At 44.6% G+C, this 15,584-nt stretch overlaps 1 protein-coding gene across 1 annotated transcript in view; it reads left to right on the top strand.

Moving 5' to 3' along the window:
- The first annotated feature begins 217 nt into the window (after positions 1 to 217).
- TMCC3 (transmembrane and coiled-coil domain family 3) overlaps positions 218 to 15,584 on the top strand; it is an 85,277-nt gene continuing 69,910 nt past the window's right edge. The window contains exon 1 of the mRNA XM_025403587.1: positions 218 to 427. Within this exon, the coding sequence (XP_025259372.1) occupies positions 350 to 427 (78 nt within the window). The 5' untranslated portion in view covers positions 218 to 349. The remainder of the gene's footprint in view (positions 428 to 15,584) is intronic.

Below are 15,584 nucleotides of genomic sequence, written 5' to 3'. Positions count from 1 at the left end.
AAGAGGGCTGTGTGGGAGGGGGTGGAATCAAGTTTCAGCCAGGGAGGGAGGCGAGGATAGGCGAAGACGTTGCCCGCTGGGTCGCGGGTGGGTGGGGGGTCCCGGCGGCTGCGGGGCGCGGGGGAGGCGGGAAGAAGGGAAGGGGGAGGAGACTCTCGCCTCCTGCCCCGCCTCCCCCACCCCGCGGCGGCGGCGCAGGGCGGCCGCGCGGGTGTCGGCACCAGAGGCAACAGCTGCAGCAGCCGCGCCGCCCCCTCGCCCGCGGCTCCCGGGGTGAGCCCGAGCACGGCCGGCAGCTCGCGGCGCGGCAGCCCCAGGAGACGGGAAAGTTCCCGGCCGGAGCGCGGAGATGCCGGGCAGCGACACGGCGCTCACCGTGGACCGGACCTACTCGGACCCCGGCCGGCACCACCGCTGCAAGAGTCGGGTGAGCGCCGCGGGCTGGAGGGCTGCGGGTGCGCGCGGGCCCGGGGGCGAGGCGGGCTGGGGCGGCGGCTCGGCGCTAACCCACGCGCCCCCTGCGTTTCGCCGCCGGCCTCCGTTGCCGCCGGAGGTCCGTACCTCCCAGATCCTCCGAGCTGAAAGGGTGGGCGGAGGGGGGGCGTCGGAGCCCGGGCTGCGGTTCCTGAACCCCAGGTCCACCTGCCCCTCGCGGCGCCCAGGTCCCCGCGCTCTGTGCGGGACGCCCGGTTCCCCGACGGCCCGGGCTCCGCCTCCCTCCCCGCCAGGGAGCGCCCGCCGCGCCGCGAGGGAATCCCGCCACCCGCGGCCATGCGTGTCCGGGTCTCCGGGGTCTCGCCCCGGGTGTGACGGTGCCCTCCCCGCCGAATGTCCCGGCAGCCGCCCAGTCTCCTGGTCCTTGGGGCGTGTGGCCGGAGCCCGAGCGCGGTGCGCAGCCGGATCGCGGGGAGGCGGCGGACCGGCTCTGCCCAAGTGAAAAGTCAGAATCTTTGCGCTGCCTTTCCAGAGTTTCGAGCCAAGACGAGCAGGCGCCCTCGCCATTGTTTGCAGTGTAATTTGCTGTTGCTGATTTTGGCTGTGGGCGAAAATAGCTCATTCTGAGCCTGCTGCAGAGACAAGCCCTGTAGGGCTTCAAAATAAAGACGGAGGCCGCAGCCCGAGCGCGGGTCTCTCCTGGGAGAGGAAGCTTTCGCCCTCCCCGGTGAATACCTTTGCCCTCCCGGGCTGTTGAATCGTCGAGGCTGGATGTGAGGCTCTGTAACCCGTTCTCCCCACGGCTGATTGAAGTGCCATTTAACAAAGCACCTCCTCCACGCTGGCATCTGTTCTGGCAGAAGGCACCTGGAGTTGTTCTTTGCTCCGCCAACTACTTACTCGCTTGTCCGAGAACTGGGGATTTGGGTGTCAGCCTCTGTGTAAAGTTCACGGAGGTAGAGCCGGGCTCAGATTCTGGCCCACCACCTCCGAGATCGAGAGACCAACTGGATGGAAATAGTAGCAACCGTGACGGGGTTGTGTTGCTGCCCTTTGTGCAGGATTTGGGTCTTCACTCATAATTTGAAGTAGTAATCCATTGCCCCAGAAGTGAAGCAATGAGTCCCTGGTTTACTGCCCACTTTCCCTTTTTCCTTTAGCATCTGTTAATCATTTTGAAAGAATGATTTGAGTTTTTACAGATTGAATATATTCGGTGGAATAATACCTCGTGCTCTCATCTCAACCCCCCAATTCTTTTATTTTTGCACTTTCTTTAAAAGTTTCCTAACAGTTTGCTATGAAAATAACCAGAAACTCCATTTGGAATAAACATTGAAGATCTGTGCTTACCCACAGGTAGATGTTTCTTCTGGGATAACTGTAATACTAGTTAACAGAACTATGAAGAAAAGGAGGTCATTTTCAAATGCATTTGTAATTGAGAGGATTCTGTAAAGTTAATGTTGCAGACTTGAAAAAAATGTGAAAGCTTGTTTTTTCTTGTCACAACTGTGATCTTCTTGTGTAAACAAGATTAGTAATCTTAGCGGGATGGATGGCTCATTGTCAACTCATTTAAGTGGTTTGGCAAAACTCATGCAACTTTACAAAACTCACTCTTCATAACCTGTAAAATGGTGGTGATAAAGTTTGTGCCTCAACTGCTTAGGTGCAGTGTGGTAAAGGAAATGTGTAACATAACTGCAAACTGTGTTTCTGCCACATCTGCCACTGTTCCCTGTCTACACCAGCCTTTTCTGTTAAAAAGTCAAAACCTTATATGTAGATTTCTTGATTTTCTTTAAAATTCTGCTGACCGGCCGGGGGCAGTGGCCCACGCCTGTAATCGCAGAACTTTGGGAGACCAAGATGGGTGGATCACCAGGTCAGGAGTTCAAGACCAGCCTGGCTAAGATGGTGAAACCCCGTCTCTACTAAAAATACAAACATTAGCCGGGCGTGGTGGTGGGCGCCTGTAATCCCAGCTACTCGGGAGGGTGAGGCAGAGACTTGCTTGAACCTGGGAGGCAGAGGTTGGGGTGAACTGAGATCGTGTGAGCCTGGACGACAGAGCTAGACTCCGTCTTTAAATAAATAAATAAATAAAACAATTCTACTGACAATATTATTGTACCTGCTGCTTTGTATTAGCATGGAGATACCCAATTTTTAATTTAGCTGTGTATTAAAACTGATTTAGACATTATATGTGCTGATTATCCAAAATTAGCACATTGGGCCAGTCAGATCTAGTGAAGAGAAGAAGTCAGAGAAGGGCTAGAACTTTAGCAGACCATAATCACAAATTCTACTACAGTGATGCTGGACTTCTTGAGGTCCCAGTTTAAACTTCTCAACTATCTGCTTTTAGGTTTTTTATTACTGAGACAGCGAGGAATATGTAGAACTGGCGAAATTTTTGTAAACTCATAAGAACTTTTCCAAGCAGGGTTGATGTAATTTCAAGTCTGTCCTGAGGCTACGATAAGTCTGTTGTAATGAAGGGAAAACAGCAATTTTACTGTGCAGAAAGTATTCATCCCCTTAAATGATCGTAGCTCCTGTATTGTGGAACTCACTTAGATGCAGCTGTAATCTAAGCTGTATGTTTTCCTGACACCCTGAAAGTATGTGATGCAAGAGGAAAACATCAAGTGGTAATTTCTTGATGTCACCATCTCCTTGGGAGGAAACTAGTATAGGATTTAAAAAGAACCCTTTTATGAACACATTTGGTAAATTAGCTCCCCTAAAAATGCTAATGAGAACTGGGGGTTCATGGGAAGAATTGATTAATCTTTCAGGGATATGGAGTTTCTGCCTAGGAGTGGGCTAAGACTCCATGAGATGAAGTTCTTCGTTACTGAATAGTCATTTTTTAAATTCAAGATCGATACCTGTTGAGATGACAGGGAAGCTACATGGTCTCTCTTGCTGGGCTTATTTCAGCCTTTGAGACTGGAATAATAATGAGGCAGTGTACTCTTTCGACATTGCAGAAATCTATTTTTATAGCCAGGTGGACTAACCTAGATAACCCCTCCCCACTTAGTGAAATGTAAGTAATGAATTCTGTGATTGTTGCTAAGCTGACAAGTCAGGATCATTCACATTTTAAAACTTCATCTTGTAAAACTCAGAAATGGTGCTTGTTAACTTGATGCACATATTTCTCTACTTTAAAAGAAAGAGCATCCATAATTAGACTCCTACTTTTTTTTTCATGCCCTAGATAGTTAAAGCCTATCATCTTTTTAAGAATACAGGCTGTCTGCTTTCTATACAGTACTGGCTTTCTCTATAGTAACTGGCTTTTATTAATGATGTGTGAATTAGGTTTTCTTTTAGTTGGTTTTCATTTTAAATGGTCTAAAATGCCCTCTCCAGCCACTTGGGTATAGTGGTGGACAGCTGAGGCTCTGGACCTATGTGGATTGTATTCTGGCTCTTCGAGCTTCTTGACTAGGTGATCACTAGGGCAAGGTCCTAAATAGCCTTTCTGAGCCTCCAGTTTCCCATTTGTGAAAGAGGTAATACTCCACTCTTCCGGGAGTGATCGTGTGTCTTAAATAAGAAAGTATTTGTTAAAAAAAAAAAAAAAAAAAAGTGTGTGCACTCAAATATTAGCTATTTAAAAAATTTCTTTTTTAAATTTATGTTCTCTCATTGGGTGAAAAAGCTATATTTGTCTATATGTCAGGTTAATAATTTTTTTCTATTTTGTTGGTGCCACTACTAATCAGAACTGCTAGTTATCTTGAGTGCCTGCCCTCCCCCATCTCTCTAACCTATTAGCAGTACCGCTGCACCTTTCTCGGACATTTCTCTGGAACTGGTTTCTTCCATATCTCCCAATCATCCCCCACCTTTGTCGCTTATGACCTTCACCAACTTCTGTTCCATCCTGCATGCAAGGACCATATTATTTTCCCTACAGAGCCATTTGCATCAGGATAGTCCCCAGAATACAGATCTTATACCAGTGCTTTTTGCTACCAGTGCAATCTTGGATCCTGTAATCACTCTAAGCCTTAGTTTCCACTTCTACATAATAGGGGTGTTCTCAGGAATAAATTCAGTAATGCCTATAAAATGTTTAACTCCGTGCCAGGTGCACAATAAGAAATCAATAGATGGTCACCACTTTTACTACAGGCTGAACATCTCAGTCCAAAAACCAACATCCAAAATGCTCCAAAATCCAAAACTTTTTGAGCGTCAACATGATGCTCAAAGGAAATGCTTACAGGAGCATTTCTGGTTTCAGATATTTCTATTTGGAATGCTCAACCAGTAAGTATAATACAAAGATTCCAAGGCCGGGCGTAGTGACTCATGCCTGTAATCCCAGCACTTTGGGAGGCCGAGGTGGGTAGATCACTTGAGTTCAGGAGTTTGAGACCAGCCTGGCCAACATGGTCAAATCCAGTCTCTACTAAAAATACAAAAAAATTAGCTGGGCATGGTGGCGGGTGCCTGTAATCCCAGCTACTAGGGAGGCTGAGGCAGAAGAATCACTTGAACCTGGGAGGCAGAGGTTGTAGTGAGCCGAGATTGTGCCATTGCACTCCAGCCTGGGCAACAGAGCGAGACTCCATCTCCAAAACAAAACAAAACAAAACAAATTCCAGAATCTGAAATCTGAAACACTTCTGATTCCAAGCATTTTAAATCGGGGACCTGTACTATATGAAAGAGGGGTTTGTGAGCTTGGAAATGGAAAGGCTGCTAAGTTTATGAAAAGTATAGACTTTTCTAGCATTGCTAGCATTTTGTGCCTCCTTGCGTCATGTTTCTTGTCACATTGACTGTTTATATGTTTAATGCTTACATGTATTTATAAACTATAGACATTGGCACTTTGAGAGCAAGATGCTTCACTTATTCAAAAAATACGTACTGAGCACCTTCTGTGTGCTGGTTGCTGATCTAGGCATCAGGAATACAGTGGTAAATGAAACAGTCTGGTTTCTGTAGAAGCTTAATATCTGGTGGGTGTATCTCATTTATACTTGTGGCTCCGGACAATACCCCTGTCTTTTACAGGAGGACATGATGATAATACATGCAGAAATCTCTAACATCTGAAGTAAAACTTGTGTCGAGCATGAGTGCCACCTGTTGTATATCTTCAAGTATTCTGTGGTTTGGAAATCCATCTACAATTACATGATGAGTAATGACCAAAGGCAGTGAAGAAGAGGATGCTGTAGCCCTTCTAGCAGTGGAACTGGTTGGGTAGTGATGTAATAAGTTGATGATCACATGCTTACTCCCTGGGCAGGAAGTAGGGGGAGTGGAAACTGACCTCTGTCCTAGAGGACACTGACCCAGTGAAGTGGTAAGCTGAGTAGTACATGGATATCGTTTTCACCAGTGCTTTGTTTTATTCTAAAGAGCTTGTTAAAGAGACTGAATAATGATCAGTGTGTGTCAAGCCAGGTTTTTCTTACATTTAGGATGAGCAAAGTGATGCGGTGTATGTTTTTTGAGCTGTACTTTGTTGCAGGCTCTCCCTTTAAAGGAGAAGGAATTGCCAGCCACCACCAGCTCACCCGCCTGTCACATCCGCTGTGGAGAGCACCCAGACAGCTGCTACCAAGTTGGATCACAGGGTGTGTTTTGCTTCAGACCCTCTGCCTGAATTTCCAGGGCTGCTGCTAAGGTCAGAAATCAACCTAGTCCTACTTGGAAAATGCCCACAGTTTGACTTAGAAGAGTTTGCAGCTTTCAGCCCTGTGGTTTCTTAATTGTGTTTTCGTGTTTTCGGTGGAGGGGAGGAGGGTGACAAGAGAAAAGGAAGAGAACCATGAATCACCATACTGTGAATCAGAATGAGGACTTTTCATTCCTTCGAAAGGGAACATCAGGATATATGATTTGTGCATAGGCCACCTGCTTCTGTCAACTTGGGAGGGGTGCTGCCTGAAAGAAACCATAGTGTATTTGTGGATTATTCCTCTGTAAGGAGATAAAAAGAACATAAGTGAAAGGAAGACTGCAGTCACACTAATAGTTAATGTGTACTGCGTGCTTACTGTACACCAGGTAACATGAAGCACTTCAAATACACCATCTCCTTGATCTTCTACAATATCCTGCTTTTCCATTTTACAGATGGGGAGACTGAGGCCCAGGCAGATTAATAATTTCTCTAAGATATTCTGTCTATTAGGAAACGATGGTAGAGCTACAGTTTGAACCTGTATCTGTCTCAACTCCAGAGCTTGATTCTTCACCACTTCCCTGTCTGCCTCCATGGCGAACACTGGAGAGCAGCCCAGTCTTTCTAAACTAGCTGGGTGCCTGGGGATGGATGTGTACAGCATCTGCTGGGCACTTACCCTAATTGTGTGCTCTAATTCTTATGACACACACATTGCCAGTCTTTTGCACATAGTCATATGTTCCCAGTAAACATGTGAATGAATGATACAGGATGATAGTTCATGAACTTTTAATAATGCCTAGGATATGAGAATTTTGCTAGTAGTTTGAAGTCTTAAAGGCTGTCGAATAAGCTCATGATTTAAGATCATTAAAGAACCGTGTTTTCGCCTGATGTTTGGTCTCCCGAGGATGGACTATTGAATAGCAAGATGAAGGTGGTGCCTTGTGACCGTCGAGTTCAAGACATGCCCGCAAACATGTGTCTCCTCAGTAGATCCTCATGACTGGCCTGTGGGTTCACACCTTCTTTTGAGCCATATCATCAGTCACCTACCTAGTGATCTTTCTGTGAAGTCCCCTGTAATATTAAACCATGCCTTCTTGTGTCCCCTGCAGAACATCACACTTTGGGGGACTGCACTGAAGTGGTTAAGAGTGCCAGTCTTGGAGTCAGCTGCCTCGGTTGACTTTGTTTTTTGTTTTTTTTTTTTTTCCAGACATAGTCTTGCTCTGTCGCCAGGCTGGAGTGCAGTGGTGCAATCTTGGCTCACTGCAACCTCCGCTGCCCAGGTTCACGCAATTCCCCGGTCTCAGCCTCCCAAGTAGCTGGGACTACAGGTGCACGCCCCCTCACCCAGCTACTCTTTTTGTATTTTAGTAGAGACGGGGTTTCACCGTGTTGGCCAGGATGGTCTCAGGCTTCTGACCTCGTGATTCACCCATCTTGGCCTCCCAAAGTGCTGGGATTACAGGCGTGAGCCACTGCACCCAGCCCAGTTTGACTTTCTATAGTGTACCCTGCAATATGGTACCAAAGTTAGGTTTTTACAAGGGTTGTTACAGTACTTCCCTTGGAAGACTATTGTGAGAATTAAACGGTGTGGTACGTAGAAAGCACTGTTGAGTGTCAGCACCTGCTAAATGCTCAGTTAACGTTCAGATGGGAGAGGAATAATAGTAACAGTATGTAACAGTGGTGTAGTTGTCTGGCCATTGCAGGAGCTGCAATTGAGCAGAGACTGTGGGTGTGATTTCCAACACTTTGACTTCTCTCCAGAGACCAGATCTTTTCAAGGATTGCTTCCTGAAATGCATCCCATTTAGTGCTGGTCCCCTGAGGAAGCCACATTTTAAATGGCTGATTGTAAACCTGTATCTTCCTCGGGTCTTTAAGGCATTCGAGGAGACTGTGCCAACTAAAAACATTACAAGGGGCAGTTTAAAGCAACTAGAAAACATAGCCCGGTGTCCACACCAGAACTCCCTGTGAAACCCTGGCTTGACTGGATTAAAGGTGTGAAGGCAGAGGGTTGGAAAGTTAGACTCAAGGATTTACCATGGTAGAACTGGAAGGAAATTTAGACATTAACTCCAGACCATTCCATTTGCAGAAGGAGAAAATGACACCAGCCACACTGTAACCAGTCAAATTATGTAATTAATACAGACTGATTGGGACTAACCGTTATACCATCTTCTGTCTTTAAAAAGGATTGCTTTAAATAATTTTTAAATATCAAATTAATTGCTAAGTTATAAGGGTGGAATGAGAATTTAAAATTATTTTCAGTAGATATGAACAAATTTAAGTTTTTGTGACTTTTCTAGGTTAAAAAAGTGAATTTGAATGACACCATGTTAGGCCATTCTTCTTCTGAATTTATGGGTTTTTGGGGGGGCACTGGGGCAAAGACAGGTGACAATTCATGTATCAAACTACTTAGCTGCACTGGATTGTTGCTACTTAAAAATATATATCTATTTTTTGTGGTCCCTCTTAGTGTCTTCATTTTTTCAGTATAAAGTTTTGCAAAATGAAGAGTTCATCCATGTCCGACCTTCTACTTGTTGGGGTGGGATATTGAGGAAAAAAAGTATGCCAGACGCATAAGTTGTGGAGCTCATCATATGTGCATTTGACTTAGAATTCAACCCGAGTCTGCCCTGGTCTCCAAAGCTCTCCGTTCTGTGAGTCTCACCTTAAGAGTCTCTTCTAGAACCAAGTGTTTTCAGTGTATAAAATTTTCTTTTTTTTTTTTTTTTTTTTTTTTTTTTTGAGACGGAGTCTCGCTCTGTCGCCCAGGCTGGAGTGCAGTGGCCGGATCTCAGCTCACTGCAAGCTCCGCCTCCTGGGTTTACGCCATTCTCCTGCCTCAGCCTCCCGAGTAGCTGGGACTACAGGCGCCCACCACCTCACCCGGCTAGTTTTTTGTATTTTTTAGTAGAGACGGGGTTTCACCGTGTTAGCCAGGATGGTCTCGATCTCCTGACCTCGTGATCCGCCCGTCTCGGCCTCCCAAAGTGCTGGGATTACAGGCTTGAGCCACCGCGCCCGGCCAAAATTTTCATACAATACAACACAACCCCTAAACCCAAGCCTAAAACTTCACATAGTCCTTGACCAAAGAGACAATTATCTGCTCCAACACTAGGGGAAGGACGGGACTTGAGTCCGACGGCCCATGGAGAGACAGCATGTCTGGTGCAATCCCCAGTGAAGCGTCCCCCTAGAAAAAGCCCATCTGACTTCTGCCTTACATGCTGATTTGAGAGCCTAGCCCGGGAGTAAAATGTGACTTTTACTGTACCCTACGAGATATTTCCACCTACCTGTTGTTCCACAGGCATCTCAAAGTCTGTATGTCAAATTCATTCTTTCGCCCGCTCTTCTATTCCTGGTTAATATTATACTTTTCCCATACAGCCAGTCAGCAAACCAGATGCCTGAGCTGCTGCCTCAATCCCCAACCCTACCCAGGCACCCAGTGGTTTACTTCTTTTTTTTTTTTTTTTTGAGACAGGATCTGGATCTGTTGCCCAGGCTGCAGTGCAGTGGCGCAATCTTGGCTCACTACAACCTCTGCCTCCCAGGTTCAAGCAATTCTCCTGCCTCAGCCTCCTGAGTAGCTGGGACTACAGGCACGCACCACCACCCTGAGCTAATTTTTGTATTTTTAGTAGAGACAGGGTTTCACCATGTTGACCAGGCTGGTCTCCAACTCCTGCCCTCAGGTGATCTGCCTGCCTTGGCCTCCCAAAGTGCCGGGATTACAGGCATGAGCCACCGCACCTGGCCCCAGTGGTTTACCTCTTAAATGTTGATCATCTGTCTTTTCCTCATTGCCCCCAATGTCACTCTGTTAGCTTACCTCTGGATTTGAGCAACAGAGTGAAGCATCAGGAAATGGACTCTGTAGTGAAGCTTGAATGTCAGCTCTTTCACTTAACGGCTGTGTGAGCAGCCATTAGAAGCGGTGTTGGGAAACCCATTACAGCATTTGTTGTTCTGACTTTGAGTCCTTCGTGGTCTACCACAGTTTCCCAAAGTTCAGTCATTCCCACATCTACGACACACAGCCTCATACCACCTACACTGTTATTTGCTTGATATTTCTAAATCGGTTATCTCCTTAAAACTTAAATTTATTTTCAAAGTATCAGTGTCACTATTCTAGCTACATATTTTCTGAGTTTGAGGCCTCCCAGCACCAGATTAAGAAGTAGATTAGCACTGGGTGTGGTGGCTCATGTCTGTATTACCAGCCCTGTGGGAAGCCAAGGTGGGTGGATTGCTTAAGCCCAGGAGTTTGAGACCAGCCTGAGCAACATGGCCAAACCCCATCTCTACAAAAAATACAAAAATTAGCTGGATGTGGTGATGCATACATATGGTCTCAGCTACTCAGGAGGCTGAGGTGGGAGGATCGCCTGAGCCCTGGGAGGGGTGAGGTGGGAGGGGTGAGGCTGCAGTGAGCCTTGATTGCGCCAGTGCACTCCAGCCTGGGTGACGGCGAGACCCTGTCCCAACAAAACTAGATTAGCAAGTGTTGGAGCAATGTTAGAAAGTTTTTAGCACCAGAGACTTTTCCTGGACTGAATCAACTGAATTGGATTGAGGATTGAAAAGGAAATAACTCACTCACTGTGATTCTGTGTTATTTAATGCTTTCGTCTTATGCCACCTAAAATAATTCAGAATCATCTAGGAAAACCCTGGTCTTAATGTATCATCTCCTTTCGTTCCTTCATGAAATATTTATCTTTAGACCCATGGTCTAGAAGATGCTTAGAAACATTTTTCCCACTCATGGGTTGTGAAAAATTGAGTTAGTGAGTGTTTTCCTTTTTTATTTTGGCCAACAGGAACCCAGATCCAAATTTCAGCTGAACCGAGTGAGGTTTTTATAGCCTGCTTCTTTTTCTTTTCTTTTTTTTTCTTACCTCTTGATTTTGGCTTCCTTTTCTAATTTATATTTTTTCTGGCCTGGTTTCAAAGTGTGTGTGTGTGTGTGTGTTTACATATATGTGTTTCCTGTAATCTATCTTAAATCCTTTTATACCAAATGAGGTGTGGATCAATTTATTTATTTACTTATTTATTTATTTACTGCAGCCCAGACTGGAGTGTAGTGGTGCCATCTTGGCTCACTGCAGCCTCCGCCTCCCGGGTTCAAGTGATTCTCCTGCCTCAGCCTCCCCAGTAGCTGGAACTACAGGCACCCACCACTACGCCTGGCTAATTTTTTTGTATTTTTAGTAGAGATGGGGTTTGGCCATTTTGGCCAAGCTGGTCTCAAACTCCTGGCCTCAAGTGATCCACCTGCCTCAGCCTTCCCAAAGTGCTGGGATTATAGAAGTGAGCCACCACACCCAGCCTTATCAATTGATTTAGTTCAATATGAACGATTGTTACTGGGATAAACAGAAGCCCGGTCTGATAAGTCGAAGGCAGTCTCATCTAGGTGGAAATACTTGAAGGAGCTTGGAAATGAACTGAGCTTGCTTCTCTCTGTATTATTTCCTCTTTAGTCTTCTGACAACTATGACCTGGGAGAAACTGAGGTAGTGGACTACCATGGGCCGAAGAGTGGAACATCCAGAAAATATGAATTCTTTGGGAATTTCAGGCAAGGACAGATAGTGGGTGGAGAAGAAATTTGAGCTCCATGTATTTCTGAAGTAAACTTGAACCTAATTAAGATGTGTATGTAGGCTTGTTGTAATGGAAGGAAATTAAATGGTGCCTTGAGCTGCAGCCTTGCACAGAAATTTCAATATAAGCACTCGTCCAAAAATAAAGAATGCCTTTAGTGAAAGCTGTGCTTCAGCACCTAAATATATTTACTCCAGTGTGTTCAATTCTGTGTTGGGGCCAAAAGTCCCTTTTCTCTGTCTTTGTCAAGATGTTGTGATCATCCAGAAAGCCTGAACTTGGCTTCAGATAGTCAGCAGGGTACTATTTTAATCTCACTAATTGGAACAGGTGGCCTCTATTTGTAGCTGAATCACTGGTTGGCATAGATTTAATTTATCTGACAATATGAAGCCCATTCAGTAAGAGCTGTTCAGGCTTTATGTATTGGCATCAGGCACAGTGCCTGAAAGCCCCACTAGAAAGCGTGGAAGACAGGAAGGAAGATGGAAGAAATGCAAGGAAGAGTGTGCTGCTTCCATTCCATCCTACATGTTGAGTGCAGAACGGGTGAAGGGATGCACGTGAAGATGCTTGAGAGGGGTGCTTATAGATATTTCTCCAGAGGAGAAAGAGGTGGCAAATGTCTACTTTGAATCCACCCTGTAAGACGGCATGGTGCAAGAGGACCTCATGCTGTCCTCATGTTTTTAATATGAACACATCTTCAGGCACGGGGGAAACAGCATGTCCCACGTGACTCAGCTTAAGTGCTCAAGTTGAGATACCTTAAGACACCTCTAGTGACATCAGAGATGGTCCCCAGATTATGACCTTCTCCAGCCAGATCACTCTTTTATTTTTACATTGAGTGTATATTTTGCATAGCGTCTTGTCAATGTTTTGCTTCAAATTCTTCAATAGGACCGAAGCCCAGCTTCTTAGACATCCAGAGTCTCCCATCTGACCTTTGCTTTTTACCCACTCTTGGCCCTTGAACTCCGGTCTCCTTTCTTTGTGGACTCCCATGCCTCCCTCTGTACCTGTGGGCACCTGCTCCATCCTCTCGCATGGAGATAGTTGTGTTCTTTTTATCTAGGCATGGAGCATTGGCCATAGTTGGAGCTTTGTAAATACTGACTGATGAGTGAATGTGTGTGTGTTGTGAAATTGTACTGTGGGACTTTAGAAGCTGAAAAGCATATTCTACTCTTGATCCATATCAATTCAGATTAATTTGCCTTGTTTTAATTGCTGCACAGGATCCCCATGTATGGCTATACCATCATTTATTTAACAATTTCCTTATTAAAGGACAAGTATATTGCTTCCAATCTTTGGTCATTACTTATTTTTGCACGTGTGAGGAATATGTTAGCAGGCTAAATTTGTAAGTATGGAATTGCTCAGCCAAAGGGCATGTGCATTTTAAATTAAGATATTGCCAAGCTGAACACTGCACCTACTCTGTGTTGAACACTGGGAGCTAAGGATGCAGCACTGAACAAAACTGGTAAAGTTTGTATAACTGTCATTAATATGTGAACGTGCCTTTACCCAAATAGCTTTAGACACAGCGTGTTTTCGACTGTTTTGATCCTTGCCGATCTGATAGGTGAAAACTCCTAGCCCATTTCAATGTATATCTTCCCTGGTATGGATGAGATTGGTCATATTTTTAAAATTTTTATTTTGAAATAATTACAGACCTACAGAAATTCACAGAAAATAGTACAGAGATGTCCCATGTACCCCTCACCCAGCTTCTCCCAATGATTGCATCTTATGTAACTATAGTACAATGTATCATATTTTCATAGACTAAAAAGACATTTGTGTTTATGAGCTGTTTATATGTATGTTTTTGCCATTCATCTATGGGCTGTTGGTCTTTTACATAGATTTGTATTGCTTTTCTACTAATTAAATTAATTGCTTTGTAAGTACATTTTTCCCAGCTTGTCATTCCTGACTCTATTTTTTTTTTTTTTTTTTTACTGTTGTGTAACAAAGTACCATAAACTGAGCAACTTCAAAAAACAACACCCATTTAATTATCTCAGAGTTTCCATAGGCCTAGAGTCCAGGTGCAGCTTAACTGCATCCTCTGCCAAGAGTGTCATCAGCCTGAAATCAAGGTGTCAACCAGGACTGCAGTCTCTTCTTAAGCTTGGGATCCTTTCCCAAGCTCACTGGATATTTACAGGGTTAGGTTTCTTGCAACTCTAGACCTGAGACCCTCAGCCCCCAGAGGCTCTTCACTGTTTTCTGCCACATGGCATGTTCCATAGCATGAAGTTTGTTTCTTCAAGGGCGATGGGATAGCATCTTTGTTGCATTTTGTCTTTTACTTCTAGATCCTCTTTTAAGGAGTTCACCTGATTAGTTTAGGCCCACCTAGGCACTCTGCCTTTTGATTAATTGAAGTCAACTGATTAGGGGCCTTAATTATGTCTGCAAAAGTCCATTATTTTTCCCTATAGCATAATATACCCATAGGAGTGAAATTCCATCATGTTCAAAAGTCTCGCTTGTGGAAGGGTACCATGTTGGGAGTCATCTTAGAATTCTGCCTGTCGCACTGAATTACATGTTTTGTGTGTGCTGAGCATAGAGCTTGTGGATAGCAAGCACTGAATAAATACTAACCATATTTTGCCATGAAGAAATCTACAAATTTTCTGGTTTATACATTTGTATAATTCTTAGAATGGCCTTTGTACTTCGAGATTTTTTAAAAGCCCACATGCCCATGTTCTCCTAATATATTTTGTGATTTTTATTTTTGTATATTTGAATCTTTGAATGAGTTAGAATTATTCAGTTCCTTTTCAGATGTCTATACAGTTATTCCAGGACAATTTTTTGCATTGTTACCTGTCTTTAAAAATATACCACTGTTCGTATGTGTCAAGTTTTGTTTTTATAAATGTCTACTTTTTCCATGGGTTTTAAATCTGTTGAACTCAGAAAGTTGTAATTCTGCCTCACTTATTCTGGATTGATAGTCCTCTTCCTCTTCCCTTCCCAACCTCTCCCCCAGGGATTTGAAATGAACATTTTGAGGCCAGGCTCAGTGGCTTACGCCTGTAATCCCAGCACTTTGGGAGGCCGAGGCAGTTGGATCACTTGAGGTCAGGAGTTCGAGACCAGCCTGACCAACATGGTGAAACCCCATCTCTACTAAAAATACAAAAAAATTAGCTGGGCTACTCAGAAGGCTAAGACAGGAGAATCGTTCGAACCTGGGAGGCGGAGGTTGCAGTGAGCCAAGATCGTGCCACTGCACTCCAGCCTGGGCAACAGAGCCAGACTCCGTCTCAAAACAAACAAACAAACAAACAAAAAACCCACATACATACACAAAAACAGGCATAGCTCCAGTATTATTTACAGTAAGGAAAGACCAAAAGAGGAAAAGAGAGCAAAGTTTTGTGTGTGTTTTATAATTTTGCTTTTAATTCTCTTTTGAACTAAGTGTTACCTCTCATCAAGTTCGACTTAATGTTGTAAAATCCTGCCCTTCTACAGTTTGCAAAAACTGTTATAGTACAAAGAATATGTATTGTTGCTTCCTAAGCCACTGTTGCCACCTTAAGTAATTTGTGACACACCATCCCAGTTTGGGAGATGGAAGAGCAGGAACCCAGCCTAACTTTGTGTTCTTCAGGGCACAGGACTACTGCTTCTGCTTTGTTAGCCCCAGACTGCTTTCAAGCCTGCACATTCCTCCTGTTTAATAAACACATTTAACATCCTTGTGCTGGGGTTTGTACTGGGAAATTTAAGTTGGTTTGTCACTCATGTTAGGATAGTGAATGTAACAGGATTTCAGATTTATAGG

Source organism: Theropithecus gelada, chromosome 11, assembly GCF_003255815.1.
Source record: "Theropithecus gelada isolate Dixy chromosome 11, Tgel_1.0, whole genome shotgun sequence".
In the NCBI taxonomy this organism is placed as follows: Eukaryota; Metazoa; Chordata; class Mammalia; order Primates; family Cercopithecidae; genus Theropithecus; species Theropithecus gelada.
The sequence above is the reverse complement of the archived record's forward strand: the minus strand, read 5'-3'. Positions and strand labels throughout refer to the sequence as shown.